The sequence below is a fragment of the Salminus brasiliensis genome, chromosome 18, assembly GCF_030463535.1.
Source record: "Salminus brasiliensis chromosome 18, fSalBra1.hap2, whole genome shotgun sequence".
Classification (NCBI taxonomy): Eukaryota; Metazoa; Chordata; class Actinopteri; order Characiformes; family Bryconidae; genus Salminus; species Salminus brasiliensis.
In genome coordinates, this window is record NC_132895.1 from 13,688,308 (window position 1) to 13,714,784 (window position 26,477).

Sequence of the window (26,477 nt, forward strand, 5' to 3'; positions counted from 1 at the left end):
CTTTATTAAAACTATATATACATACAGAAACAATGCAGTGTTGGCTAATTACATTGGGAGAAACCAAACTGTAGATTTGGTTGGAAACACAGGTGCACTTCTCTTACCTGTTTTTAAACCCCAGTTCCCACAACTAATGAAACAAAACAAGATACAATCTCCTGTAAAACCAAGTTGGGAAGTTAGCCAAACCAAAAACACACCAACACAAGAGGAACTCTCAAACCACAGCTCTGCAGCCTCCACACTCACAACCAATATCATGCAGCAACACTTCACCTTCAGCTGCTTGGTCTGGGGCTTTTAAAGTGTAGGGTCCTCCCTAATTACTTCAGCCAGGACCCTCATTGGTCAGCGGTCCTAATATGATTCATGTGGCTATGCAGGTTCTCTTAGGCTGTGTCTGAAACATAAGAAATGCTGCCTACTCAGACAGGATTCTGAGGCAGGAAGTCTAGTAATCTAGTAATCTAGTAATCTAGCCCAGTGTTTCTCAACCCTGTTTGTGGAGGCACCCTGCCTTGCACATGTTACATGCTGTCCCTGCTCCCAACACACCTGATTCACATGATCAGCTCATTAACAAGCCCTTTTAGAAATGCAGGGGGTGTTAGTCAAAGAAGGGAGTTCACTAAAATATGCAGGGCAGGGTTCCTCCCGGACCATGGTTGAGAAACACTCATCTAGCCTTCTATTTTATTAATTTTGTTAGAAAATGCTAATGGATATTCCTAACACAGCTAATTGCTCATATCTAGCAGTGAGTTATCGACACCCTGGCAATGTTAGGATGTACTGTTGCCTTCAGGATTTGGTTACAGAGACCTAAACTGCCATCCAAAGCACTGACTTGTGAGACAGCTACCTTTAGTTTCAGCCATAATGTATTACACTGTATCACACTGCACTGGCTAGCATGTTGACCCCAAGTTACTACACTAGTGACAAGCTAACTAATTCGCTTGTTGTTTTTGTAAATACATTCCATACACCATTACAAGCAATGACATCTAAATAAAAAATGTAGTTCTAATTCATCCAGCCTAGAATTAGAAATAAGTCTATTAGCAAACTTAAATCCCTCATATACCTCAGATATACATACTTTGTTTGTTTGTTTTTGTTGCTAAGACATTTATAACAATGAAATATTAATTTAATTCAAAATTAAATAATATTATTAATCATTAATAATTAAATTAATAAACAGTTTACAGAACAAAACACTAAAATGACACCAATAATGCTTTCTTTAAATTTCCTATTTACACTATATCCAGATTTATCTGAAAAAATAAATATAAATAAAAAATATGTAATAGTACCATAAAATACATTTTTCACAGGGTTTCTTTGTGTAAATGAACAATTATTTTCTATGTCGTGTAACTTTGTAAAGATCGGTGATGAAGACAGGTAATCACATTTCCACCCAGCTCCGTGACGTGGGGGTCTTCGAACGTCTCGCCTCGTTCTGATTCCTCTGAATCTCGCGATATTCGGCGCGGTTTCCGGTGTTGTGAATTGTCTCTGGAAAGATGGCGGTTAGCATCCGAGCTCGTCCTATCCGAAGTATACGGATGCGAGGTGAGGTTTTGAGCCTTCGTCTCAGGCTGTTGACCCTTTTATCCTGTCGAAAAACATGCTTTTTTAAAAGCAAATTGTCCCTGCGGCGTCTGTTTTCGCTTACTGTCCGCTGTCGCTGTTTTTGACAGGTCGGAATGACAGTGGGGAGGAGAATGTACCGCTCGATCTGACTAGAGGTGGGTTACCTCTCACACACGGCACTATGCTTCCTATATTCGCACATATCTCAGTATATTAAAGACAGGGGGAGACTCTGTTTGGAATGAAGCTAAAGACATTTTCCGGCATGTTTTCTGCTATGCATTGACGCCCATGATGTGGCTCACTGAAGCATCACCCAGCCTAGCTGCCCTGCCGTCTCCCCCGTCCTCCTGCTCCTGCTGCTGCTGCTGCTAGCCAAGAACCCCCTTCAGTCAAGTTTAAGGAGCCACAGATGTGTCATTTCTGACATAATGTGTTTGTGTAGCTGGGCATGTGCGCCTCGACTGCTGAATTGCACTGACAAACAACTCAGCTGCATGTTAGTAGGACTCTGGTGGTGCTGCAGAAACCGTGTCTGACCTGTCTGGCATTGTTTATAGCACGTTATTACAGCCACGTTAGCTAGCTAGCTGTTTATACTGTGTTTGGCTTGCTTTGTATATCATTGCTGTCACACACAAACCTTGTATTTCCATTTTTTTGCGACATAATGTGGTGGTTTTTACTGGAAGTTGTCCTTTACATTGTGTCAGAACTGCATGGTGAAGGGACCAATAGAAAAGGTCCAAAGTAATACATTGACCTCCATTGAAAATTAGGAAGTTTTTTTTTCCTTCTCATGTGAAGCTGCCAATTTGGAGATACAGCATTTTTGCAGGACATCAACGATATGTGTGTCTGCGGGCCAGATTTGTCAAGGGAAGAACTGTGAATTCTTGTCAGATATGTTGTGAGAAGACAGTGAGTTGGTATACCAGTGTTTGACCTGTTATGTGTGTATTATATCATCCAGATGATGGAGAATGTCAGGAATAGCACACCAACCTGGTTAAAAATGCTGAGTTCAAGAGTATTTTACAGAGCTCAAACCCAGTGTCAGGACTATCCAATAAGTGGAAAGCTAAGGGATCAAGTCAAGTCAAATCAAGTGGGTTTTTATTGTCATTTCAACTACATACAGAGTACACAGTGAAACGAAACAACGTTCCTCCAGGACCATGGTGCAACACAATACAAGTGCAGACAGACAATACAACACAATACAGACAAAGAATAATGTGGATAATGGGATATTCCCATAAGAAAGCTTACTAAGAGTTCCTTCAACTTGTAGTTCAACTTTTCCCTACTGTGATTGTAGCTGTGCAGTGCTGTTATTTGGTCATCTGCTCAGAGTGTTTGCCACTGCTTCCTTCCCATAGTGTTTACTGTACACTGCCATGTCTTATTAATGGTGAGGGTATATCTTGTCTATAACAAAACAAAGCAAGAGTGACATTTGCTTGAGCTTGAATGTACTAGGCTGAATTTTCTGTCATGGTTTCTCCTCCTTTGTGGATAAATCCTGTCTTCACATGTTGTCAGAAAGGTGGCTTTGTCATTTTGGGCTTTTGTGCTATTCCGAGTTCTTGTTAAGACATCTGTTTTTAGGTGAGCGCAGAACTTTGGTTTCTATTTCTGGTAGAGAGCCACCAATACAGTTAGCAGTATCACATCCTTTTAATTCCAGGTACTGAGGAGTAAGAGTGCTTTCGTTCTATCAGATTGTTTGTGTTGGCACTTTTTATGCTTTTATACCAGGTTTATATACGTCCTTGACATTTCCTCCTGTAGATGGTCTGTTCATGACTGCGATAACGGCAAGAATTCTGCCACTGCAGCTTTTGAGAGTGACATTTTTGTGTTTAAAGTCAGCAATTTGTTCATTTTACTGTGCTTATGATCATCTACAGATGGTTGTTCTGTGTGTATATTTAAATAATTAGTCAAATGTGACGATATTCTGGTGACCTTCCGGCCTCAAGCCCACTTCTCTAACCATTAGGCCATGACTTCCCCCATCCAGGGACCTTTAGATTTCCAGTCTGCTATAAAGGTATGTTATAAAGACGAGAGAGAAAGCATCAGGCTACTTTTTGTTAAGCATCTAAAGCACATCATGTTTTACTGAGTTAAAAAGATAAAAAACTAAATTCTGTGTAGAAGGAGATTTTTAGTTTTCTATTATCTTTAGTCTGATGGCTGATACAGATGTGTTATCTAGATCATCTGATCCTTGGTGAAATTTCATTTAAAAAAACAATCCATGCTAATAAATGTGGTTTAGTCTGAGACAGGAAAAAAAATCTTCACAAGTCTGTTATGCTTCATTAATATTCTGCAGTGGTGGTTTGCACACTGAGGACTGTCTGGATGACTTGCTATAAATATGAAGAATATCCTTTAAGTCTTCCTTTTTCCATTAGAAATGGCCTCTTTTTGGCCTAACCTTCAGCATGTTTTGAACACGATGTGTAAACTGGGTGGTAATGCTACAACATCAGTGGTAAATAGTATGCAAACTAAAAATAGATCACATCATGATAAGCATGTATTATAGTAAATGCATTTAAGTTAACAAACAAACAAACAAAGCTATAGTTTGTTGTTGCACAATTACATCTACAAGGCTGCTAACTATTCTCCTGTTGTAAGTTTATGTATCTAATTAAATCTCTTGTGTTCTGAAAACCTAGGTTTCTTAACACTGTGTAATGTGTCTTGTGGACTCTTATGTTAGGATGCAAATTGTACCAGGTTTACTACTTCCTGTCACGCTGGAACAGTGTAGTCTATAAACAACAAATGCCTCTGTTCACATCTTTCACAAATGGGCATTGTTAAATTAGTGTGTAGCACAGAGAAGCACCATTTTATAGTACAAATGAGACTAATTGAGACTATATGGGCAGATGGTTCTATTTGTATCACACGGCTGAATTGTGTTTGCCCAGCAATCCAATCTCTTCAAAGAGAAAATTAGATATTGGTGTTTTTAAATCATGCCCTCATGACATCATCTCATCAGTGCAGCCTCTCTATTGTGTTGTCTTTGCTGTGGGCTTGCTCACAGTGTTTCACCCATGCTGATGTAGCACAGTGTGTCTCTAGATGTAGCTGTGAAATGACTGTAATCCACAAAAGGCAAAAAGGATGAGTTTATGGTACTCGATGTGGGGTGTACAAGGTTCATTTTGTCTTTATTCAGTGATGAGCTGTTTTTTCAGCTTCCAGGGATGGGTAGAGGTTTTTAATCTGTTTAGTAGGAAAGGACGTCATTAGTTGTGTCTGACCATTGCCTTAAGCCATTTATGGTCAACTGTTAGAACATAACCAACATTTAGAGTCAGAAATGCTCTGGAAAATGGACATACTAACACATTTAAATGTAAATAAACACATTGCTATCTCTACAACAACGGATTCTACAAATAACTACAGTTCAAATTTATGGTGCATTTTTTTTTGTATATTTGAGATCAGGAAATATGTTACTTTGAATTAAAGTTTGAATAAAGTTAATGATCTCTTGCTTCCTAAATACAATACCAGTCCTTTTAATCCAGTTGTCATTCCTGCATTTTAGAATCCACCTACTGGATCACAAAGTACAAGACTACAGTCACAACAGTGGGATCTGAAGTTCAACACTGTTATCTAGCAATCAGAGTTTAAATGAACCACAAAATAAATGTCTGTCTGCCACCAATCTTGTAAACTATTAGTAGTGTAACGGATCATACAACTCTTGGAAACATTTTGGATCAACAATGTACCATGTGTTGGATTCTTTTTTTTTTTTTTTTTTTTTCCCCTTTTTGGTCAGCAAAAAAAGAAAAAAGGCTGACAAATGTGAGACACTTATTTTTGCTTTCTGTTTGAATGTATTTTGTGCTGCTTTGATTGTATTAGTGACTTTTATTTTGACATGTTTGTGGAATTATCAAGAATTACTACTAAAAATGAATAGTTGCAGTATTCTGCAATGCTGTAATTAAACTTTGCTGCTTAATGCGCAGTTCAAATGCATCCCAAACCATAATGGGAGGCAGTCATCCATACAAATCATAAATAATCTGTGAAATCACTGTAGAAAAAATAATAAAATGTCAATACTGAGTTTTTGGGAATTGATATGGTGTTGCAAAACATAGCAATACCTCGATATATCGATAAATATAGTTTGGAAGCAGGGACACTGCTGTTGTATGGCATAGAATATCATGAATATTATGATCTTCGTTTATCACTAAGTATTGCTAGAATTAAAGAACAATATCGTGTCAGTTTCACAGTATACCACACACCTAAAGGGTTACTCAAGGAAGTAAGGAAGTTTTCCTACAGCAATTTTCCCCTTTCCCCTGCCATTTCAGACCCTAAAGATAATCTGCGAGAGATCCTCCAAAATGTGGCCAAACAGCAGGGTGTTTCCAACATGCGCAAACTGGGTCACCTGAACAACTTCATTAAGGTTTGTCTTCATGTGAATGTTTGAGCTTCATTCACTCTTTGTGTTTTCACAGTAACACTGGTGCTGAGGCATAGTTCCCAACTTTTCGGACTGCCTTGACACTTTAGTTATTTCTGTGATCATGTTCGCGTTCTTGTCTTGTAGAGATCTTGCTTCTCAAAATAAATGTCTGCTGCACTAATGCGTCTCCTTCCTCTCACATAGCTACTTTGCAATGTCGGCCATTCGGAAGAGAAGTTTGGCCTTACCTATGATGAAATCATTATCTGGTGAGTCCTGCCTTATACAAGGATCGACTTTTTGATAGCACTCTCTTATGTCTCCCTTAATTTTATTGCTTGAATTCAACTTAAATCTGGGTTTGATTTCCAGCCTCCGATTGGCTTTACTTAACGAAGCTAAGGAAGTCCGGGCAGCAGGTCTCCGAGCTCTCCGCTACCTGGTCAGAGACAGCATTATTCTCCAGAAAGTTCTCCGCTTCCAGGTGGATTATCTGATTTCCAGGTGTGTTGAGCCCATCCTTATAGGTTGTACATGAGTGATTTTGAAATGAGGTCATTTAGCCAGTTTCTTTTCTAGGGACTCTGAAGTAGATGTCCTGATGCTAATGCTTACTGAAGACTGGATCAGCTCATGTTAGAATTTGAGAGAGCATTTCTGTGTGTCTGTGTGTTTGTGTATTAGAGAGCGGGTGAGTGAAACCCTGGGAAGAGGAAGTCAGCCCTAGTTAGGATCAGTGTGAAGCGGTAGGCTCTGAGGCACTCTGCTGTGTAGCTATGCAGCAGGGATGTGGTGTTCCCTTTGTGCCGGTGCTGTCTGTGCACATCTCAGCTTGCCGCAGGGGATCTTCTCTGAACTGGCTGTTCCAGCCACAGGGTCACACCTCAGAGTATTACAATAAAAGAGCACGCTTACGTCTGCTTCTCAGGGCATATTTTATTGACAAAATCTTGTTCTCTTCTCTTTGTGCAGTTCTGGTGAAAGTCAGTTTACTGCAACACTTACTGTAGACACAAGCACAATTACTAATGCATGCTCTAATGAATCATATGAATTTGCATTGCTTATGCAGTGAGAATACAGGGCAGTTTCATCCATTCCTGTTGAGTTATGAGAGATGCTATGATGGGTGAATTATAGACTGGGGGTATGAGAAAATACTGATCCACTTGAGTATCGTAATATTATGTTTTGCAATGCTTGAGGGGGACATATAAACCCACCCATTTGTAGCTCCCCCTAATACTAGCACTGCTCCTGACACTTGCAGGGTAAGGAATTAACACCTGTCCTCTAACGCATACAAAACCAGCCACCACCTATTTTTGAACTGCCGCAGATGTGGCATTGCCAGGCAGCTGACCAATTGTGCACTCAATTACTCCGGCAGCTAATGGCAAATGAGCATGGCTTGGGCTCGTGACCACCAGACCATAGTGGAAGCTCATTTGACCGAAGAGCCACTCTGAGCCCCCACAGTATTAATAGTTTACATGCAAAGATTGTTGGCAGATAGAGATTTAGTTGTTTAAAGCACCTAATGCTAGTTAGAAAGGATGTACACTGTCTTCAGTCTTTAGATTCTTACACTGTAATTTAAACAAACGTCATACTATGACAGGTTTCCTAAATTGAAAAAACATTTGAACATTATTGCAATATATTGAATTATAATCACTGGATCATGATTTTGTATCGTTTCGCCAGATACTTGCCAAGACACAGCCCTGTTATAAACCCTGGAAAAGCAGTATTTTCTGTATGAAATATTGTGTATATTGATTTTGTTTGATTGTTCATTGAAATAACATGGTTCACAGTTCTATAAAATAGCACTTTCCTCCTCTTAGTCACCATATTTGGCATTGTCCATTCCTGTAAAATATGGTTGCCTCCTCACTGTGTGTAGGTGCATTGACATTCAACAGAGCAATGAGGTGGAGAGGACCCAGGCCCTCCGACTAGTGAGAAAGGTGAGGCACCCAAACATGAACTGCTGATGTGGTTTTGATGCCTGTTTGAGGTTTTCTTAGAAGCACACAAAATCCTAATTGCACAAAATGCCATTTCTGAGTGTGCTATGTTCATAAATGAGTATTTTATGTTAAATGACTAAACAATTATCTTTTATATTGTAGGTATGTCTGGAAATATTTGAGAGAAAGTAACAATGTATGATAACCAAGTTGACTAACAGTCTCTCCATCTGTCTCTTTTTGTAGATGATCACTGTGAACGCTCAGCTCTTTCCGAGCTCCATCACCAACTCCCTCATCGCCGTAGGCAACGATGGTCTGCAGGAGCGTGACCGCATGGTGCGCGCCTGCATTGCCATTATATGTGAACTCGGTGGGTGGACGCACACACACAAACTAAAGGCATTTTTTGTTTTGCTGAGCTGAATGTAAAGTGATGTGGCTGGTCACATATTCCTACAGCACTGAAGAATCCAGAGATTGTGGCTCGGAGGGGCGGTCTGAAAACAATCCTGAAGAATGTTATCGACTGCCAGCTCAGCCGCATCAATGAAGCTCTGATGACCACCATCCTACACCTGCTCAATCATCCCCACACGCGCCAGTATGTGCGTTCTGACGTTGAGCTGGAGGTACAGGCCCACTTTCTGTTTCAGAAACCTGTCTAGCAGAGCATGAGAGAAAAATACTCAAGCAACACAAAACATCACTTTTTGAAAAGTTCTTGTTTTTATCTTTTTAGCAAATCCTGGCACCTTATACAGACTTCCACTACAGACACAACCCAGACACTGCAGAGGGACAGCTCAAGTGAGTGACATTGATCATGGACCTGGCTTTCATCAGGCAACTTAAAGTGACCTGAATAGCTTTTTTTTTTTTTTTTTTTTTTGCTTAAAATAAATGCTTAATTTGACCCATGGTTTTATTTCTAGGGAGGACAGAGAGGCTCGATTTCTGGCCAGTAAGATGTCCATTGTTGCATCCTTCCGCTCATGGTCTGGTGAGTAAAAGCAGTTAATGTTTTAGAGCATATATTTATTCAGATTCGTCTTTCATTGCAATTGCAGTTACATATTCTTTTGTCTTGGGGAAAATGTTGTTTGAAATTAAATATTGATTATAAACATAGTTTGAGTTTCCATTCTTTCGGCCTCTTACTGACCTTAATGTCCCCCCCCCCCCCTCTATCTGAATCCAGGCATCATTAACCTCTGCAAGTCAGGCAGTTCTGGCATCCAGTCCCTCACTGGCCTACTCTGTATACCAAATATGGAAGTGAGGGTATGTAGAGACAGTTTGAGGTATACGTCGGATAAAAGGCAAATAATGTATGATATATATTTTTATGATGGCCCAATATGGAATGCATTTAATGTCAATTGAGTGTTTCTGTATAACCACTTACCCTCTAAATATTTATTTTTATTTTTTATTATATTTAAATATTAACCTCTGACTCATTAGTTGGCATAATTGGATTAAAGTTGACTGTAGTGAGGAAATCACTAATAGGAAATGTTCTTTCTACAGAGAGGCCTGCTGGAGGTGCTGTATGACATATTTCGTCTCCCTATGCCCATAGTTACACAAGACTTCATTGAGGCTCTCCTTAGTGTTGGTGAGTGCTGACATGGCACAAATGCTGACTTGCAATCTGCAATATGACATTGTGCTATGCATATAAATTATGTGATGGGGCCATCTTCTGAGTACCTCATTGCCCTGCCACATCACCCAAACTTAATTTTTACTATTTTAGCAAGAATCACCAAAATACACTGAATGCATTAAGTTGTCTGAAATGGAAAGACAGAATGTACAATGACCTCTACATCCCTGTATCTCCTTCTGTAGATCCTAGTAGATTTCAGGACAGTTGGAGGCTGTCCGATGGCTTTGTGGCCTCAGAAGCAAAAATTATCCTCCCCCATCGAGCACGGTCAAGGTGAGAACTCATGATATATGAAGAAGGGGGGATGGATATAAAACTGAAACTGTACTGACACTAAAAACCGACGCCACTTATAAAATACTGTCTGTCCTTTCTGTGTATATTCTTATATCTCTATAGGCCTGACTTGATGGATAACTACCTTGCACTTGTACTTTCTGCCTTCATCAATAGTGGACTTCTAGAGGTATGTTGTGTTTTTTCTTTTTTTTTTTTTGTCGTCATTGATGTACAGTAAAAAAGAAAAAATGCACTCTGGTCTAAATATCTGTTACTATGAATTAGTGATACCCCCTTTTGGCATGTATTTTGCAGGGCAGGGCGGCGTTTTTCGATTCTTGTTTGGGGGAGTTTTGCTCATTCTTCCTGCTAAATGTCTAGGTTCTTTTAGTGAGATTCTTTGTCTTGCATGCACCGCTCTTTTGAGGTAGTCGATTGTTCGGTCAGGGAGCCATAAGGACCATTTAGTTTGCTACTTTTTAGGTAGTCAATTGAGGATTTTGATGTGTGCTTAGGATTGGTAGTGCTGTGAAAGCTGTCCTCTTTTCATATCCAACTTTTTTTTTGGTAGGATGTTTGTTTCTAGAATTTCCAGAATTGATGATAATATTGCAGAGGTGTTCTTTTCGTACATTTCTGTTATCTGTACTTGTTCTCAACTTCCATTGTTGCTGTGAATTTCCTAATTACTTCCTAATTATGTTAATTACTAAGGGAACAGCTACCTGAAGACTCTTTACTAGCTTATAGTTTTCTCCTGCTTTGTGGCCATTTTTTATTTAAATTCTCATTGTGCTAGGAGCCCATGGCTACTGATTGTTGGGATAATTTGTTTAAGGAGTCAGTGCATTTATAAAACCTTTAGAATTTGCATCATATGGCCTTTCCTAACAATGATTATAAACAAACCGTTGGTTGAACATGCAAACTACGGTCTTGATTAAAGTGAACTAAGTAAACTGTTGCATGGCTCTCTTTTACTTCTTTTCACTCTAAAGTTGTGGAAAATAAAAATAATAATGTAGTCTCACTTAAAATGTTTAAATAATGTTTCATCTTTTAACTTCATGCCTTTTGGAGATCAGGTTATCTTACACTCTGTTAACAGTTCACAGTAACAGAAGTTTTGACCAAGCCAAATATTTGCATGCCAGAGGTACAAGCCTGAATACTTTGACTCCTGGGAAAATTACACTGTGAAGTCTTAAATATGGCATGTGTGCTTGTTTAAACCTGCTTTCATTCTCCTATGTCTTCAGGGGTTGGTGGAAGTAGTCACTAGCAGTGATGACAACATTTCAGTTCGTGCTACCATCCTCTTAGGAGAGCTCTTGCACATGGTATTTTTTTTTTCTTTGTGTTTTTACTTTATTTTCTAATTTAAAGAAATGGATCATACTGTAGGTCTGTAGGTTTTCTAAATGTGTGAGTTGTTTTTTTACTTCTGCAGGCCAATACCATCCTCCCTCACTCCCATAGCCACCACTTGCACTGCCTTCCCACACTCATGAACATGGCGGCCTCTTTCGATATCCCTCAGGAGAAGCGTCTGTAAGGGCTCCTCGCACTTTTTAGTGAAACCCATTCAGCTCAATGTTAAAGATGCAGTGAAAGTTTCCAGATGCTAACGCAGCCTCTTTTGCTAATTTTGTTAGACGTGCCAGTGCTGCAGTGAACTACCTGAAGCGCTTCCATGAGAAGAAAAAGAGAGGCCCCAAGCCAAACAGCCTTTACCTGGACCACATTGTCCGCAAGTCAGCAGCCGCCCACTACTGTCGAGAGCAGCACCAGCGACCCCAGAAAGATATTTATGTGATTAAGGTATAGCCAGCATGTCCTCACATGAGAGGTATACTATATCAGCAGCATGTTGTGTTTCTAGGGTAAAGGTGAACAGACCTTGAGCTTTCAATGTAGTTGTGGTTTCAGTGACCTGTTGTATGTTTGTTCTTTGGCAATGTTGTTCAGGTACTAAATGTAAAATCAGTGTCATACTCAAATTTCAAGACTGTTCATTTCTTAACTTTGCATGTTTGTTTTTAGGATACTGAGGAAGCCTTGTTAATGAACCTCAGAGACAGCCACATTCTCAATCACAAACAAAACCTGGACTGGAACTGGATCCTTATCGGTACAATACTGAAGGTTAGTAGACCTATAGATGATCAGATTGTTTAATTTATATATGTCCAAATGTTCTAAAGAATGCATTCAGATGCACACACAGCACATCTTTCCCGGTGTGGGCTAGAGGGGTATAAAGTCCCCATCATTGAACTGTAGAGCAGTGAAACTGTGATCTCTGGAATGATGGTGCGCCAGCAATACTTTTTGGATGAGTATTTTAAAAATCTAGTAGAAAACTTTCCCTGGACAGTAGATAGATACCCTTGATTTATATTTGTATATAATTTTATTGATATACCTTTTGATATATATTTTACTACATATTTCAAATTTGGCAATTTGATCTCATAATTTATTGTATTTGTTGCCATTATATTGCAGTGGCCAAATGTTAACCTGCGCAGCAACAAAGATGAGCAGATGCACAGGTAAGAATGCCTATATATTGACATTAGCCCTAATATTTATATGGTCTGTTTTACTTGCATTACAATTTTAATGGTAGTGTCAGAGTGTGGTGAATTTATCTAACAATGTGCTGTCTTATTCTAGGTTTGTACGAAGGCTCCTTTTCTTCTATAAACCCAGCAGTAAGCTGTATGCCAGCCTGGAGCTGGACCACAGCAAGGCAAAACAGCTGACCGTGGTTGGCTGCCAGTTCATTGAGTTCTTGCTGGAGTCAGATGAGGTAAGGGTAAATAAAAGCAAATGGAAAAAGCTTGAACTGTGTTGTGAAACCATGCCTTATTTTCTATATATGCGCAGTTTTATCTTTCACCTCTGTGCAATGTATTACATTCTTTGAACACACCACCACCCTCCCCCCTCTTCTCAGGATGGCCAGGCGTACCTGGAGGACCTGGTGAAGGACATTGTTCAGTGGCTGTCCTCATCGTCTGGGCTCAAACCAGATCGCAGCTTACAGAGCAATGGTCTCCTCAACACACTTAGCCAGCACTACTTTCTCTTCCTGGGTACTCTTTCTGCCCACCCTAATGGTGTTAAGTTGCTGGAGAAATGCAGTGTCTTCCAGTGGTGAGTTGTAGAGAACATTTTCTGTTACATAATGATCTTTTACACATTGGTGAGGTCAGATAATGAACCAGGATTTCAGGTACAGTTGTTGGGAATGGTATAACAGTGCAGTCAATCATTTGAAAGTAATTACCCCTCTTCATTTGTCCTGCTTCTGTTTGCTGCATCTTTATCTCTTTCTACACAGCCTGCTGAACCTGTGTTCCCTGAAGAATCAGGACCATCTTTTAAAGCTGACTGTATCCACACTGGACTACAGTCGAGACGGCTTAGCACGAGTTATCCTCTCCAAGATTCTCACTGCTGCAACCGATGTAAGCAAATAGTGACCTTATTGTTGTAGTGCTAATATTAGCTGATTATATGGCCATACTATTTGTTAATATGACTTAAGAGGTGAAAGTGGCCCAAGTTTGATTTGTTGTCCAAATCTGGCATTCGTCTGAACAGTTTATGCTCCTAAGCTGACCTGCATGTGAAAAGAGCAGTGTTTCATGGGAGGCTTTTAGTTTCATCTTTGCCAGCATCACAGGAGCCACCAAGGAGTTCCAGTGGCTGATAGCTGGGCTTATTACTGAAAATGTGTTTGAGCTTGCTGTACAAAAAGGGCACGTTGTTTGGTCATGACCTCTCCATTGGCTTGCATCTTTTTTTTTTTTTTTTTCTTAAACCTCGTTTTTAAGTGTTTTGTTTTTCTTTGACACTGCAGCCACATCCTCCTGTTGGCTTCTCCTCAGTGCATTTATGAGGAATGTTGGAACGTCGAGTTGGATTGATGAAAAGTCGCATGAATTCTGATCTGCCTGTTAAGATTGAGTGACTTTTACCTGCTGTTTGAATGTAGACACTGTCTTCAGTGTGGCATGTATGTGACATCAGTCTGAACAAATCACTAAACTGCTAAACTGACCTGAGATCAGCCAAGAGAACTGCTAACGTGCCATGAAGAAAAGTGCTGCCATAGGCACGTTTCAGTGCCACATATGAAAGTAGATCAAATCGTTTTTTTGCTGTTCACATACCCGTTCAAACAACAAAATCTGTGGTCTATATGAAGACTGGGGATTTGGCACACTTTTACCTGCTATATGAATGTAATCTTAAAAGAAATGTATGCATACTATTGCTTTTGGAAATAAATCTTGTGCTACTAATGCAAAGGCATGTTTTAAATGTTTGTAATGTTTTAAATTCAGTCTTAGCATACCCACAGAGTAACTCTTGTATTCTGTCTGTGTATGTATGTGCAACAGAACTGCAGGCTGTACGCCACAAAGCACCTACGAGTGCTACTTCGTGCCAATGTGGAGTTTTTCAGTAACTGGGGCATCGAGTTGCTGGTCACTCAGCTTCATGACCGAAACAAGGCCATCTCTATGGAGGCCCTGGACATACTGGATGAAGCCTGCGAAGACAAGGTTGGAGATCACACACATAAATGTTTTACATAACTGTTCACAGTTTAAAGAGTAATTGGAGTTTTTATGCATACATTTTCATAACATAAAAATGTTAAAGTACAGGGATTTTGTAATTGTATTTTACTTAACACATTTTTAAAAACTGTCCACCTCCTTTTCCTGCATATTCTTTTAGCATTTTGGCACTCAGCATATAAAAAGTTCACAGGTTTTGCCACCCTTATTTCTTTTTAGATATTAATTAAAATGCTCAAAAGTATATTGTAATGCTTTTTATCTAATAAAGATCTAAGTTCTAGTTCAGCACCCATAGCTTTTAATTTAATATTAACACATATTGATCTTATATTATGCTCATACTGCCTTTTGCACCCCTTACTAGCACAATTATGGTGTACAGAGTACAAGTAGTATTAAAATAGTCCAGATATGTGCCTTTTACCTTTGCCTGGTTTTGCCTGTTTTTGATTGTTTCTGGTTGTGCTCTTAAGGCAAATCTCCATGCACTTATTCAACTGAAGCCAGCACTGACTCATCTGGGGGACAAGGGTGTGCTCTTGCTTTTACGGTAAGCTGCACCTTTGAGTTTGTTTGTCTGCATTTCTCTGTCTATTGTAGTGTATATGTCAGAAAAACTGAAACAAGAAGAAACGTGATGCATTTTGAGTGAAATGTTGTTGTAAGACATTAATTGGCTGAAGAAATTGACCCTTACAGTAATGAAGATACAATAATAGTGTTAAAATGCTGAACATACACTGAGGTTGCTCTACTCATGTTATTCCTGTTTCACTAATGACCTGTTATTGTCTCTGTAGGTTCTTGTCTATTCCAAAGGGTTTCTCCTACCTCAATGAGAGGGGCTATGTCTCTAAGCAGCTGGAAAAATGGCAGAAGGTGCAATATTTCTGCTTTCTTAGAAATATATTGTTCAAGGCTTACACACAGTATTATGCATCTGCTATGTTTAAAAATAAAAAGAAAACTACATTTTGAAAATGACTCACTCTGAACTAAGAAATTGTTTTGTTAACACTACATTGTACATCTTTCTATGAAGGAATATAACCTCAAGTATGTGGACCTAATAGAGGAACAGTTAAATGAGGCACTCACTACTTACCGCAAACCAGTTGATGGAGACAACTATGTACGACGGAGCAACCAAAGGTGCACAGAGTACTTTCTCTTGCTTTAGAATTTACTGTTGGCTGCCACTAAACCTGAAGATACACATATGCGACCAGATTTACACTGGTCATTTTGCTATTTAGATTTCTGTGTTAATTTGGTTTGTTACTGTGCCTTCTATCAGGCTGCAAAGGCCAAACGTCTATCTTCCTGTGCATCTGTATGGCCAGCTTGTGCATGATAAGACAGGTTGCCACCTCCTAGAGGCTCAGGTAAAACATGTCAGATTTGTTGTTTTAAACAATTTTTAGTGAAAATATTTATATTCTTTTGTAAAGCACCTGTGTCTTCTGACTCTTGCCCTCTCTCTCTCCCTCCTTTGATTTTTCTGTGGCGTTCTCTCTGATAGAATGTTGTTCCAGACCTGAGTTACACGGTGCGCTCCCCAGTGCTGGACACATGGGAAGGCATCAAACAACTTAAAGCTGCTTTGTGGGCCCTGGTAGGTACAGCTAAATGTGTGTTCTGTGCATTGTATGAATGTTTTGCTTCTTACACATTCTCAAGCCTGTATGTGGAATCCACATATTTCTTTAGTTGATGCCCTTAACCTCCTTATTATCTTGCCGCCAGGGTAATATTGGCACATCAAACTGGGGTCTGAACCTGCTGCAGGAGGAGAATGTGATTCCAGACATTGTTGCTTTGGCCCATCACTGTGAGGTTCTCTCCATTAGAGGGTAGGATACCACAGACCTCTTTTTGGCTGTCTTTTTGACCTCCAGTTTTCTGGGAAACTGTAAAAAATGTTGTGCAAGGTTAACTCGCCTACATTTCTTAAGCGCTGCCCAACATTTGACTCACTTTCCGCCCTGATTTATTGAATTGCATTTTGTTCTCCTATGTCCTCTTTCTCTTCCTCTTGCAGGACATGTTTGTATGTGCTAGGCCTTATTTCTAAGACAAAGCAAGGTTGTGAGCTGCTGAAGATGCAGGGCTGGGATGCAGTGAGGCACAGCCGCAGGCAACAGTGGCCTGTGGTCCCTGATGAAGTAGAGCAGCAGCAGCAGCAGCAGCAGCAGCAGCTGCCGCCTCCCACCCTGCTCTCCTCAGTCCCTAGCACCCTCAGCCTCAACTCTGAGTCCACAAGCTCCAGACACAACAGTGAGAGTGACTCCACTCAGCCCAGTGAGTCCTGTAGGAAGCACTTAACAGCCATTAGCCACATTATCAGCTGTAGTTCTTTTATTTCTTGCTGTTCAGTGACCTCTGCTAAGTGCATTTCCCAGAAAAGAACAGTGCATGGTTGTTAATGATGTGTAAAATGATTGCTCACAGTATTATTATTGACTCTAGTTCTGTCTTGTTTTTTTCCTTCAGTGTTTAGTTTAAATGCTGCTTCTCTATTTAACAGGCATGTACATCATGGATGACGATAAGTTAGATGGTTCTGAGCTGTCTGAGGACCAGCCCCTGTACTTCAGATCCAAGCTCTTAAAGGACCGTAGCCCCTTCACTATCCTGGCCTCCAGCCGCTTTGTTCGTAACCGCTTCCTCATCTCCCTCTCTGGCAAGAAGCTGCGTAGCACCAGCGACCCCAAAGGCGGCAGTGGCAGCAGCAGCAAGCTCAACAGTGACCCCAAGCTTGGAGGGCTTCGGAGGAACCGCACAGTCACTGAACCCTCGGTCTACTCCCCTGGCCAGGGAGATGTTTTCAGTCCTGTCTTTGCTGATGGGCATCTGCCCAAAAGCCCCTCAGTCAGCCTGGAAACCTCCTTTGTGGGCAGCAAGACTGCAGACCACCAGGGCAGCACGCCCAGTATTACTGAAGGTGAGGTGCGCGTTCCTCGGGCATCAGAAAGAAGCTCCGGGGGTGGAGATGTCCAGCGAGAACAGACCAGCCGAGAGAGGTTGGCAGGTGACGGCTCCTCCTCTGGAGGTGGGGGTCAGTTTAAAAGCCGCAGCCAAAGCTTTAACACGGACACCACAACCAGCGGCATCAGCTCCATGAGCTCCAGCCCATCCCGAGAGACGGTGGGTGCTGTGGACTCTTCCACCATAGACACGGACTGCGTCAGCCTCAACACGGTCATCAGTGCCCAGACCATCAAAACACTCCACTCTCTCACTCCTCAGTCTAACCACCTGCCCCTGTCCAAGTCCAACTCTGTTCTGTTGGTTCCCCCAGGCTCCTCTCACACACTGCCCCGTAGGGCGCAATCGCTCAAATCCCCCTCTGTGACCACCATCACCAGCCTAACAGACTGTAGCTTCATGTACACCAGTCCCAGGGATGCCTTGGGCTATGCTACACTCAAGCGGCTCCAGCAGCAGCGTATCCACCCCTCTCTCTCTCACAGCGAGGCGCTGGCCTCCCCTGCCAAGGACGTGCTCTTTACTGACGCCATCACCATGAAAACAGGCAGTCTAGACTCTAGGCTCACATCACGAAGGTAGGAATGTTCTCACTGTGTGTCTAACTGTGTGATCTCTTTTGATCGATCTATCTATCTATCTATCTATATATATATATATATATATATATATATATATATATATATATAATATAATATAATTTGTTTAAATTATTATTATTATTTATTTATATATATTTTTTCCTCATAAAGATGAAATACCTGATCAGTTTTTGGATGTTTCAGTTAAATTCAGTAACTGTTACATCTATTGCATCATGGACCACAAAAAAACATCTGCATGGTTATCCATATTTATATCTTGCTGAAGCTTGCAGAATCTTTTCACTCCTTTAACAAAGTTCCCTTTTCTCTGAAGAGTTGGGTCACAACCAGATTATTGAAATGTGTAAGGACCTGTTTTTTTGGAGACTTTGGAGACTGGAGTTTTCTGTTCCTTGTCTGAAAGACTGTACGCAAGATACTATTTAAGGCTTAGTTCAGCTGGGTTTTTTATACATATTAAAGTACTAGTAATCAGTTTTCTTTCTTTAGTTTTTCTTTCGGTCTGTCATCTAAGAAACTAGAAATGACTACAGAGGGAAGAAATACTTTTTTAAGGTACTCTGTCCCTCAACTAATCCCCCCATAGCAAAATCTGGGCCTTTTTTTGGGAGGAATAATGTGAACTGTTTCTCATGGTCCCTCATAGGTATTCTAAAAAGCGCTTCAACTGTCTGGGCCAAGACTCAGGCAGACCCCGCCGCCGATTTCTCCTCCCACGGTGCGTGGACCACCTTAGGGGCTGGCGCCTCTCTAGTGTTTGAAAAGGCCGGTCCTGTCCTTTTTAAAAACATTCATCCCTTGCCTCTATACAGACCTGAGCCCGCTTCATCAGATTTGCTTTGCCCCCCTTTGAATTGTCACCAGTGTCCCTTTTTTCACAGACTTGCCCTCTTGATACTAGCCAGCCAACTTATCCTCAATCCCAGTATCCCCCTTTCAGCATTGGACAAACAGCCCTTCCCTCCCAATGATCTTATTCAGGAAACATAGATGAATGACTGAAAAATCCTTTATGCCTTAGATCCCCCTGCTGAATATGCACGGTAGAAATGTTAGTCCTGCAGATCATGGATGTATACCCTGTTATTCCCTGAATTGGGGGCATGTAAACCCTTTAACTGCATAACCTGGTGAATGTGTAGGAGCTGGTAGTCATTTGTGTAGGTCATCCCTAATCGGCTATTCCTAATCAGCTTTATATAAATGTATAAATGAGTTGCTGCAGAGCCAAATTGTTTCAATTCTTGTTCAAATTAATTGCATAGCCTTATATCATCAGTTCTCATCCCCCTGCCCTATCTCTTTCTTCAGTCGCTGTTTGACCCCCCCCCCTCTATTCTCCTTCTCTTGATGTCTCTAAGTCTCCTACTGTGTGCATGCAGGTTTCTGAAGGCTTTAAGCTTTGCATCTCTGGATAAGGAGGACCTACTCAGCCCCATCAGTCAGACTTCATTGCAGCGCTCCTCCTCTGTGCGCTCCATGGTGTCCAGCGCCACGTTCGGCAGTTCAGATGATTACATAGGCCTCGCCCTGCCTGTGGACATCAACAATATGTTCCAAGTACTTGTCTTTTTCATTCTTATATTATCTTGTTATTTATGTTGTCTGTTTTAAATGCAATGCTTTTTAGATGTCTTATGTTTTGATTCTGTCTTGATAGATAAAGGAGACTCCATATTTCCAGAAGAGGACTAGTCCGCCATCAGAGGACAGATCAGCCAAGTTCTTCTCTGGAGACTCTGATGGTAAAAACCAACCAAATTTGCTCTTGTAAAGATCACAAATGTGCAACACATTGTCTGAGTGTTGCTTACTTCTTCCCTGACAGGTCCCAGTGAGGGCTCACGGCATGGTGTCTTGAAGTCTCAGCTGAGTATCACAGAGCTGATGGCAGCAAGCCGGGCTGACCAGCAGCAGCTGCTGGGATCCGAGGAGACTGGCCTGCAGGAGCACACTGAGGAGAACTGCCTGTACTGTGTGGGCTGCAAGGTGCTGGGCTGCAACACGCACACCCCAACACAGAGTCGGCCAGGTGAGCAACAAGATTTTCTAGCTGCCAGTTGGGTAGCTTGGTAGTTATGATGGCTGCCCTCTGCTTAAATGCAATTTCTTAGTCCAAATTCTATGCAAACTACAGTTTGCATTGCGGCCTAGAAAAACAGCCCAAGAGTGTACATGGAAAATTTCCTTGGCCTGGACCGGTGTCCGTGTCTGTGTCCGGTGGGCTCTTTCCAATTCAGGCTGGGCAGAAAAAACGCCAGGGCCCATCATCTGCATCAACAACTCTGAGTTGCATCGACAACTCTGGTCTTTGTGGTCCTTGCTGCCTTCAGGAATGTTTAATCATTCAGTTGCGAGATCATAGAGTTGCTCTAGAAGGTTTTGGTTTTGAATTTGAAGCGATTTAATGGTGGACTCTGCTGCCGAGAAATGTTATTGCCAGCCAGAAACTCCATGAAGGTTATGCGATTGTTTGTAGTGAGTCTATTAAGACCTGTAGGGCCTCACTGAGTGAGGATCTCTTCTTTACGATTTACAGTCCAAAGTGCAGCAGTTGTGATTTCTCTGGCTATAGAAGTTTTCGCCATTGTTTAGGGGATGGGGGTGTTAGTAAACACTGCCAATTTCCCTGCAGCACACATATTTGGCATTTGTGCTCAAAGTCAGAATAAACTGAAACAAGTTCCTTCATAGAACTGAGGAAAAAAAAAAAGTCAAGAAATGAGTAATAGTAATCTGGGGACCATCTACTTACCTACATTTGCAACCAGAAACCCCTTAAATGCCATTTCTTATTAAATGAAGTATTGCCGCAGATGTGGGTTTTCTGTTTTTTATAACGTTGTTTCTGGTTCTTTTACACTTCCTCACTTTAAGACTATGCTGATGCTCCATACTCTGAGTGGTGCAGCCAGTCCATGCACAACCACCTTGAGGTGATGCCCCAGTCCAAGTTCTCTGGGGTGTCTGGTTGCAGTGACACTGTGTCCCAAGGCTCTGTTGGGAGCACCCGCAGCACAGAGCTGGTTCTTGGTAAGAACAGTGGCTAAAAATGTTTCAGATGTTTTTCTAGTGCTGAGATAAATGCTGTCTGTATTCAGACTGCAAAAACAGACAGATTTTAGGAAATGTGGCTTGTATGGTTAATTTGTACAGTGCTGTGCAAGCATACCTCTTGTGCAATGTTAAAAGAGGTATGACAGAACTGACCAAAGAAAATAAGCTATATCCTGTCTTGTAGGGGAACTGAGGGCCAGCAGAGTCTTTGTATCTTCTTTGACATACCTACTAAATCTGGCAGTTAGCAGCTGAATCAAATCAAATGGGTTCCCTAACCCTGGTGTAAGACATTGTTTAATCATGGAGCACCTGCACTATTGAAGCATGGGTTCATTAACCTTTCCTTTTGACTAATGTCAAAAGGACATGAATATCATCTGATACATTTGGAAAACAGAGTTGTATTGTACAATGTTTTGTGCAAAGACAAAGCATACTGATGTGTCACTATAGAACACTACAGAAGTAGTTCACTTAAGGACATGATGCTTGCCTTTCCTTTAGGGGTTAAGACCATTCCAGAAGACGCTCCAGCTTGCAGAGTCCTGCTGAGGAAAGAGGTTCTTCGTCTAGTCGTCAACCTTAGCTCATCAGTAGGAACCAAAGGGCATGAGACTGGACTGCTCACGTAAGAAGATACTAATCAATGCTTAATTTGCTGACTGACAGAGATGAGTATTAATCTTCTTCATTTAAATTTTTCCAATCTACTCCTTTAGGATCAAGGAAAAGTTCCCTTATGCGTTTGATGACATCTGCCTATACTCTGAAGTCTCTCACTTGCTGGCCCACTGCATGTTCAGACTAGCTTCTCGTCGCTTTATCCAAGAACTGTTCCAAGACGTCCAATTTAGTCCGGTAATGCTCTCAGGAATTTTGACCCTTAATTCAGATCGTCATTTGTTAATTGGTTTTTCTTTGCTCTTATCCAGTTTTCATCATGATGCTATTCTTTTTGACAGCTTTATGAAGAGGCTGAAAGCATCTTGTCAATGCCGCCAAAGTCTGCCACTGTTGATCCCCCGCAAGAATCCTGATCTTCTTCTGAACTTCTACAGCCTCAGCTTGCTGTTTTCCACCTCTTCTACACCCCACCCCACCCCACCCCACCCCACCCAACCCCCTCCCCTTCATTCCATTGGACCGGACTGGCCTGGCCTGGTCTGGCCTGGCCTGGCCAAGAATTTAGGAAGATTGAGGCAATAAGAGGTAATTCAAGAATGTGGAACAGGCGCAGGTGGACTACGGAGACAAAAGATGCAAGGCTGTTGCTGAATGTACCTGAAGAAAGAATCGGTACGGCATGTTAAGAAAATGGGATCGACAAACTTTCTGCCTGAACAAAAGCCTAAAACCAAGACAGAAATCTCTTTCACACCCTGTCACGGAAGTATAACCAAAATATAGTGTTTGACTGACCGTTATGAACATTAAAAACACTGACAATACAGTGTAATGAAATTTAGATGCTGAACTATAAAGGAGAAAAATCATAAAAAAAAGAGAAGAAGAAAAACATTGCATCTTGAAAGAAAACAAAATGCTGAAAGGATACAAGATGCTGATTTTTATTTCCTATATCAGTTCTGCACAATTGTGAGTGCTCTTAACTAAGGGCAAATGCAGCCGGTTATAGACTGAACTTAAGTAATTTAAGCATGTTTTCTAATTCTTCCCTCAGTGGAGACTTCAGCTTTGATTTTAACACTACAAGATTCTAGTGGTTTGTATCAGATCTGTCACTAATGCCATTCATGTGTATAAAGAAATAAGCAGTGAGCCTGTAATTGAAGCATTCATCAAAAGCAAGCGTCAGTTCTAATCCTGCACCCACATTTTAAGACAATCATCAATTAGTAATCCAACCAACTGACTGCCTGCCTGCCTGGCAGCATTTCTTTTCACAACATCATGTTTTAAAACATATGCTTTGCATAATAATTTTTTTGTCTAATACAGTTAGACAAGACAAATAAGTAGATAGTAGAAAGTTGAGAAACATTTCAGCATAGACTTAAATTGTGCTCATTGAAGCCATGGTCATCATGTTTGTTTTGGGATAATTACAGGTCAGTTGGTTGCCCTCAATCTGCTATACGAAGCATGAAAAACATCACACTGTAATCAGCATCAGAGTTGCTGTTTAGATCACCTTGGTTGCATCTTTAGAGCCAAAAAACAAAAGCCCACAAAGTTTCATAGTGCATATATTCTCAGGCTGCTCATGTTCTGTTGTCAAATTATGCAGCTCACAGTTCACCAGTGTATCTGTTAAAAAAAAAAAACATTGTGCAAGATTCATCCACTTCTGCAAATACTAGTCAGCTTCTTTACCACTTCCCTCCAGCACTCTAGCAACTATCAACATGTTGTTGAAAAGGTGGAACCGTCAACTCCAAGTATTAAATGGACAGTAATAAGTTTGAGCTTTAAAATACTATCCTCTAAAATGTAAAGGAGCTTTAAATGGGTGAACATCATTCCACCAAATCCCCCCTTTTTGTAGCAGGTTAAAAAAAGCATTTTGAAAGAAGGTGGTTCCTACCATCTGTGTCACCACATCAGCCTTCAGATACTCACCAGTATGACCAGAAAATGGCTTTTTGTCCACCTTCAGCAAAGCTTTTCGTCCATTAAACTGAGTTGCTTGTTTCCATTGTAACGTTTGTAAGTAAAACACAGCATAAAACTGACAAGACACAGAAGAGTTTAAAATGTGGAGTTGTGAATGGGGAAAATAAGCTGTTGTGCCTTTTTCTTCATATCATACTGTCTTTGTTTTTCTTTCTTTCTTTTTTATTCCCCAAAAACTCCAAAACCACAGTAGTCCGTTTATCCTAAAGTGCTATTCCAATGGCATGTAGCAGGAAAAAAAAACTGACTTTGGCTATTTTATCAAACTAGCCCACATATTTGATAAGCACTCCGACATAGTTCCCACTCAAAGTATGAGCATACTCGCTCACTTTTTTTTCTTCTCTTTAAATAAAGAACTTTTAGTTCAGCCATTGCGTAATTTTATTTTATTTTATTTCTTATAGATTCTAATACATCACCCACTTTTTGGGGGGGGGGCTGAGATTAATCAGTAAATTATGCCGCTTAAAAACATCCAGCAATAATAACAGTCCCTCCTTGTGTGGTTTTGCAGAAGTGTTTCTTTAAAAAAAAAAAAAAGAGCTGATTTGGATAAACTCAGTATGGATTAAAAAGCATGCAGATGTGGAGGATCTAGGAGCTGTGTATGGACTGTTAACGTTCTGGAAAGTGGCCCCCTCCATAAAGTGTTGCAGCAGGATGGTGTTCTTGTGAAAGCACTGAAATGTCCTTTTGGAAACTGATTCACTTATCAGGTCTGCCTTTATTTCTTTTGTTACAATGTTACAGCCTCCCTGTTACCAGTGTTGGCAAATAACCAGTGTTGCTTTTCTTTCCTGCCCCTAACGATGATGCTGGTACTTACTGCATGAGTCATGATTTAGGCGTGTTTATACGCTGATGGTTTAAAGTGCCAGAGAATACAAGCTACTAAATTCAGCCTTTTATTCCTGGGGCCGCATTCTGATTATGTTGCAAGGGTGGCTCCCTGTCACTGCTCCTGCTGAAGTGGCGGAGGAAACGGTCGAAATGTGTTAAATGTACATTTGTGTTGTGTAAAACAGACAAAAAGATGCACCTTCCATTCTTTTCTCTGAAGTGCACTCATGATTTTGCAGAGCACTGTATTCAGTTTATTAAGCACCATTTAATAATGAGATTGCAGAAATGGATGCAAGAAGTGTTATTTATATTTTTCCTTGAGGAAAAAAAGAAACATCTCTCAGAAAGCTGTACATACTTGTAATGTTTCCTTTTTTCCCCTAATTGTGGTCTCCCTTGTATAGTTCAGTGTTTGTTTTGGGCATTAGCAAAGAGCCTTGAGAAACAATCTTAAGAAAGGGATGCATTGTTAATAAAATATACGTGGATTTCATTGACTCATCTCCTTGTCATTCTATTGGTGATTGTTTTTTCCACTGAATGCAGTATTAAGTTTTTACTGACTGAAACAATTAATTATAATATAATGCATAATTATATAAAAATATATATATTAAGTTGTATTTTCCAAATTAGGAAAAAATGGATGGAATTGATGGGTGGGTAGAGGGATAGTTACATACATGGCCTTTGGCTGTTTCCTCTTTTATTCCTTTTAGAAATCGTTAATATGTTTTTTCCTTTTTTTCTTTTCACAAGAACAGATTTTGATGTCAATTAAATAAAAAATATATAATGTAAAAGAAGTGCTCGTATAAATATTCACCCCCTTCAAGTCAGCATTTAGTGGCTGTAGTCACAGCACTGAGTCTGTGAGGATAGGTCTCAGTCAGGCTTGCACATCTGGACCCTGCTTATTTTACTCCATTCCTCTTCGCTAATATGCTCAGGCTTGCTCTGGCTGCACAGAGACCGAGGCAAACACTGCTTTTCAAGTCCAGGCAGAAATTCTTTATTGGACTGAGGTGTTGGCTTCGACTCAGCCATTACAGAATGTTCAGCCTCTTGTCTCCGTGCAGCTTTCGCTGTGTGCTTCAGGTCATTGTCTTGCTGGAAAATAAATCTCTCAAGTCCTAGTTCTCCTGCAGACTAAATCAGACTGTCCTCCTGGATTTCCCTACATATTGCTGCATTCATTTCACCTTCTACCTAAACAAGCCTTCCAGGGCCTGCTGCCACCAACATGCTTCATGTGTGAATGATGCATTTATGGTGATGTGCAGTGTTTGGTGTCCGCCAAACATAGCGTCTAGTCTCTATATCATGCAACAATCTCCATTCTGTTTTTCACTTTTTAACATAATATAATGAGTCTGGCAGTTGTCCAGAGGTCCAGATTGTATCAGAGGTCTATGATGAATGGACCAATAGAAATGCTCGTTTTTTTTTTTTCATTATAATATTAATATTATGTGAATATATATTTTATTATTAAAGATGTTCTCCTTATTCTGTAAAGCCATACTTCTATATTAATGTGTGTTTAAATGTGTACTTTTAGGTGAGTGAGGTTACCTGTATTTCAGAAGAACTGCAGGTCAGTTTATCTGGGAGGGGATTACCCTGCAGTGGACACTGTACAGTAGGCTGTTATTTGGGTTGTGGACACAGGACTGGTGATGACTCCACCGTGCTGGACGAAATGCCCAGTCTAAAACGCAGAATAAAGTG

General features: G+C 40.7%; 1 protein-coding gene across 2 annotated transcripts; it reads left to right on the plus strand.

Moving 5' to 3' along the window:
- The first annotated feature begins 1,529 nt into the window (after positions 1-1,529).
- Positions 1,530-25,243, plus strand: rictorb (RPTOR independent companion of MTOR, complex 2b). Of its 2 annotated transcripts, XM_072661296.1 has the most exons (38): positions 1,530-1,587; positions 1,716-1,763; positions 5,985-6,082; positions 6,287-6,351; positions 6,455-6,586; positions 7,992-8,055; positions 8,305-8,431; positions 8,521-8,690; positions 8,801-8,868; positions 8,994-9,061; positions 9,260-9,342; positions 9,592-9,679; positions 9,916-10,006; positions 10,133-10,199; positions 11,272-11,352; positions 11,463-11,563; positions 11,668-11,833; positions 12,056-12,157; positions 12,521-12,567; positions 12,692-12,827; positions 12,975-13,174; positions 13,362-13,488; positions 14,428-14,592; positions 15,087-15,163; positions 15,414-15,492; positions 15,656-15,765; positions 15,911-15,998; positions 16,136-16,228; positions 16,360-16,466; positions 16,655-16,914; positions 17,141-18,179; positions 19,589-19,766; positions 19,867-19,951; positions 20,035-20,238; positions 21,084-21,239; positions 21,771-21,894; positions 21,986-22,124; positions 22,229-25,243. In XM_072661296.1, exons 1-38 carry the CDS (start codon positions 1,539-1,541, stop codon positions 22,301-22,303), a joined length of 5,157 nt encoding a protein of 1,718 aa, XP_072517397.1. In that variant the 5' UTR covers positions 1,530-1,538; the 3' UTR covers positions 22,304-25,243. The 2 variants fall into 2 exon arrangements, with proteins under 2 accessions (XP_072517397.1, XP_072517396.1); XM_072661295.1 differs by lacking the exons at positions 1,530-1,587; positions 1,716-1,763 and adding an exon at positions 5,449-5,460.
- The last annotated feature ends 1,234 nt before the right edge of the window (positions 25,244-26,477 follow it).